The sequence below is a fragment of the Salvia hispanica genome, chromosome 1 (genome assembly GCF_023119035.1).
Source record: "Salvia hispanica cultivar TCC Black 2014 chromosome 1, UniMelb_Shisp_WGS_1.0, whole genome shotgun sequence".
NCBI lineage: Eukaryota > Viridiplantae > Streptophyta > Magnoliopsida > Lamiales > Lamiaceae > Salvia > Salvia hispanica.
This window is the reverse complement of record NC_062965.1, coordinates 7,172,758-7,177,775: the sequence shown is the minus strand read 5'-3', so window position 1 is coordinate 7,177,775 and position 5,018 is coordinate 7,172,758. Positions and strand designations below refer to the sequence as shown.

The 5,018-nt window shown below is 32.3% G+C and overlaps 1 protein-coding gene across 1 annotated transcript; it reads left to right on the top strand.

Moving 5' to 3' along the window:
- The first annotated feature begins 621 nt into the window (after positions 1–621).
- LOC125222272 (WAT1-related protein At5g07050-like) lies at positions 622–2,549 on the top strand. The gene is made up of 5 exons (XM_048124829.1): positions 622–945; positions 1,040–1,156; positions 1,311–1,731; positions 1,890–2,041; positions 2,129–2,549. The coding sequence occupies exons 1-5, from the start codon at positions 689–691 to the stop codon at positions 2,346–2,348; spliced, it is 1,167 nt and encodes a 388-aa protein (XP_047980786.1). The 5' UTR covers positions 622–688; the 3' UTR covers positions 2,349–2,549.
- The last annotated feature ends 2,469 nt before the right edge of the window (positions 2,550–5,018 follow it).

Genomic DNA, 5,018 nt, shown 5'->3' with positions numbered 1-5,018 from the left:
TATATTGCAATTTTAAGAGCGTGCAAAAAAATTGTGTGCATTAAAATGTACTACACAATTTAAACTTCTTAATCACAAATAGAATTAATATATTTTAATATCTTGATCTTGATCACACTCCTCCCCAAATAAGGAAAAATATTTCCTATAGTAACCTACGGTACGGCCATGCTATTAATTTGTTTTTATTAGCTCAGTATAAAATATATATGTATACTTGTTTGGTGATTATTTAATTAAGTAAGTATAACTATAAAAGCCTAGGGATTATAATTTATTTGATTTCATTCTGATCAATCTAGTATTGTGTGAATTAAACATCCTCATTAGAAAGTAGATAGTGTATGCACATGTCACATAAATATCGAGACAAGAATAATGATTATTCACATAATGGGAAATGGCTTACGCCATGCAATTATTTTTCCCATTTGTTTCCTGACTCAGATACCTTATTCTACGATCACTACGTGTAATCCATCATCTTTAATTTTGTTTCTAATAATAAAAGATATCTTATTATACCAAAATGTATATGGATAACACACCCAATATTCCATTAGATTCCATACACTATTCTCTTCACTCTATAAATAGCTGGGCTGCTTAACTCTCCATCTCCTAAGAAGAAGTAATTAATCATTACTCAACTCTTCTTCAAAACCAATTTTTGAGAGAAAATAACAAAATGAAGAGTGGTGGGAGTTTCTTCAACACCTGCAAACCCTACATTGCTATGATATCTCTCCAATTTGGATATGCAGGCATGAATATCATAACCAAAATATCACTCAATGGAGGGATGAGCCATTACGTTCTAGTCGTTTATCGACACGCCATTGCCACTGCTGTCATCGCTCCTTTCGCTTTCTTCTTCGAGAGGAAAGCACAGCCAAAGATAACATTCCCTGTCTTCATGCAAATTTTCATCCTTGGCCTTCTCGGGTAATGTATTAATTAATTAGCTAATTAACTATCTCATTTCATTTCATATATATGCATGTGGATTAATTAATTTTTGTTTTGATTTTTGGGTTAGGCCTGTGATTGATCAAAACTTCTACTATGCTGGTCTAAAGCTGACATCACCAACATTTTCATGTGCAATGAGCAACATGCTACCCGCTATGACATTTGTAATGGCCATCATATTCAGGTGAGAGTTCGTCAATGCACACCTGAACTCACATTAGTATTATATTGTCTATTTTAGGTTTCATACTAATTGTTGACTTATATATTACTAGCACATTTTCTAATTTTCACGTCACGAAATCACATTATTAATTTATTGAAAATGGGAAAAATAGGATGGAGAAAGTGAATATAAAGAAGGTGATATACCAAGCGAAAGTGGTGGGAACAGTGATAACGGTAGCCGGGGCGATGCTGATGACCTTGTACAAAGGCCCACTAGTGGAAATGGTGTGGACGGCCCACCGCCACTCCACCAGCGGAAGCAGCAGCAGCGATGACACAAGCAAGGACAGCAGCGACCGCGATTGGTTCATCGGGTGCATCCTCCTAATAATTGCCACGCTGGCATGGGCCTCCCTCTTCATCCTGCAGAAAGCAGCACTGAAAACCTACTCCAACCACCAGCTCTCTCTCACCACAATGGTCTGCGGCATGGGCACCCTTCAAGCCATCGCTGTCACCTTCGTCATGGAACACAACCCCTCAGTCTGGACCATCGGCTGGGACATGAACCTACTCGCTGCTGCATACGCGGTCAGCAAACATTCTCTTACAACATTTTTTTTTTTTCTTCTATCTGGCGCGTTAAAGTCAAAACACCCCTTTAAATACAGGACGCAGAACTAAATAAGGTCGTTATAGGAAATTCAGATTTTAAGATAAATAAACTAAATTGGAGTTTGAATGAGCAGGGAATAGTGACATCGAGCATATCGTACTACGTGCAAGGGCTGGTGATGAAGACGAAAGGCCCGGTTTTCGCCACGGCATTTAGCCCGCTCATGATGATCATAGTTGCGGTTATGGGATCCTTTATCCTAGCGGAGAAGATCTATCTTGGAGGGTAAATTGATCTACCTAATTAATATATATGTATATATATATGCACAATACAATTGTATGTAACAAATTAAATGTATATATGTAACAGGATGATTGGATCAGCTATAATCGTGGTGGGGCTCTACTCGGTGCTGTGGGGGAAGTACAAGGAAGACCAAGAAAACAAATTACTTGAAGAAATTCCAGAAGTCATCAAAGCTAATAATAATAATAATAATAATAATGGTATAGGAAATGTTGAGGAGGAAAAGACATCTGCAGTTGCAATTGATCTGCCCATATTTACTCCACCAACCAAACCAACTTGATTAACAAGTTTGACATGATCATCCTAAATTTATAGTAGTATATCTTTTTTTGTATTTTTCTGAGGTTTTTTTTTTCCCGACTTTTTGTTGTTGATTTCGGGTTTTAGACAAATTGATTTTGGTTGGATTATGGAAGCGATGTAAGGAACTAACTACTTTTTCTTATACTTATTATGCAACTTAGAGTTGGCTCTTTTCAAATTTAATTTACTTAAATCACTACTCTAAGCATAACCAAATTAATTATGATCAGATCGATCAATAGTTCAGTATAATGTGACTCAAAAGATATTTTATTTATAATTCGCACTTGCATACAATAAGTTCAATAAACTGATGAACTTTTCATTCATCTTTTTATATAGTATTATAAATTATCTTTGTCATATTTGTAGTGTAGGCCTACCACTCTACATTCACTAAACCCCACCACCTAGATCTCGATCTTGATCAAGATTGTCAAATTTTATTCGGATCGAAAAGAATTTAGGAACATCATTTTAATGTAATCCTAACTATAAATATACTAGCTAGATGATAGTATGAAATACTATGTGACATGTGATGATCACCCTGCAGATTTTTTTGGATCAGAATCTCCGTTATAGATGAATAAGCAATCTAATTACACATAATGATACACTAGGATGATCAATCGCCTCGATTACATCTGGCAAATTTATACTAGTATTTATTTTACGTAAATAAATTAAGAAATCAATCTTTTTTTAACTATACTACGGATTTTTTTTTATGATATTGTAAATGCATTTGTACACCGTTGTACAATAATACACATATAATAAACTCGATGCATTGTTATAATGTAATAGATTTTTCGAATCAATGTCATATGTTACTTCTAATAATAGTTGTTATCGATCCTTAAATATCTCAAAAAATTTAAATTTATATAACTCTATCGATATAAATTAATTTTTTATATATCATATAGTATGAAATTAAATGGAATTTCATCAGAATTTTAATAAAATGTATAGTAGGAGTATAAAATTCAATGGAATTTCATCATAATTTTAATAATATCTTAATTGTATGGATTCAAACGAAAAAATATATATGAAAAATATAATTAATATAAAAATAATAATACACTTTAGTATATATAGCAACTACCATTCACAATTTCACATTAAATGAGAAAATCAACGGTGGTGGTGTGTTTGTTCCAATATCATTATATTGAATGTTACTATCTCTATCTCATTCTAATCGGAACATTTCTAATTCAGCACGGGATTTTATGTAATACTCTCTCTGTCCCAACTAAGTCGAGTCAAAACTTTTTAGGCACAGAAATTAAGAAATTGTGTTGAAAAATATGAGAAATATATAAAATAGGAAAAATAAAGAGAGAGTAAAGGTAGTGATGGAATAAAGTAAGAGTGATTGGATGCTTTTTAAAAATAAAAAAAAATGACTCAACTTTGTTGGAACATCAAAAAAATGAATACGACTCAACTTAGTCGGGATGGATGGAGTATTGTTTTGTGAGTAAAATGGAGAGAATAAAAAAACGAAAGAAAGAAAAAGTAGAGAGATTGATGTTTCTATATTTAGAAATGTGTTATTTATAGTGGGACATCTCAAAAAGAAAAATATTGCACTTAGAATGGGACAAAAGGAATATATATCAATGAAGAGTGAACTACATAAATGGTAGTATCTGAATTATGAATTTTCATATAAATTCTCTCTGAATTTTAAAATTCTCATAGATAGTCCATAGACTTAAGGGGTAATCTCATCTGTGGTATTTTTACACTATTTAGCCGATTTTCCGTCGAAAATGTCTCTCAAGACATAGAGGACATTTTTGACTTTCATAAAATTGAGGTACTTGGTACTAGGTTTGGTATTTTATTTATCTCTTTCTTGTATTTGGTATGATACTTTTCTATAGTATATGTATTTGAAATGATATTTTTCCCGTCACTTTTTCAATCAGTTTATGTCAAATATTCTTTTTCTCTCGTTCTCTTCAAACTATAGAAAGTAAAAAAAATTAAAATAAAAAATGGTATCCAGAAAATTGGTTTCACACCTTTTTAATATTCAATGTAGGAAAAATCACATTTAGGTACTTGGACGAACGGATAATCACATTTTCAGTGTCACTTGTGACCATTTTTTGCCTGAGGCCAATAAGGACATATCATTCTTTTACCTGGTCAGTTAAGACACCTAATTTGGGATTTTACTTAAATTGTTATAACCCACTTTTAGTTACTAAGTTAGTCTACTCCCTCCGTCTGCGAATAGGAGTCTTGTTTTTCTATTTTGGTTCGTTATCAAATAGGTGTCCCATTTCACAATTACCATAAATAGTAAAAAGGCCCAATATTCATCAACTCATTCTAAAGTCACATATCATTTAAAACTAATATATATAAATGGAACTCATATTTCATTAACTTTTTTCACCCACTTTTCTTACATTTCTTAAAACTCATGCCCGAAAAAAATGGAACTCCTATTTATGGACGGGATGGAGTAACAAACAAAAATTAGATATTACTTAAGCAATTATTGTAACCCACTTTTTCGTTGTTTATTTAAATGCATTAATTAATTTCACACATTAAAAAATGAGTAAACAAAATCAAAACCAATTAATTTCACAATTAGTTTTACGAAATAATTAAACCG

Bases quoted from the DNA above. Each gene is read 5' to 3' on its own strand.
- LOC125222272 (XM_048124829.1), top strand. From the start codon at position 689: ATGAAGAGTGGTGGGAGTTTCTTCAACACCTGCAAACCCTACATTGCT. The intron at 946-1,039 runs GTAATGTATTAA...TTTTTGGGTTAG, and splicing joins TTCATCCTTGGCCTTCTCGG to GCCTGTGATTGATCAAAACT. The intron at 1,732-1,889 runs GTCAGCAAACAT...TTGAATGAGCAG, and splicing joins TACTCGCTGCTGCATACGCG to GGAATAGTGACATCGAGCAT.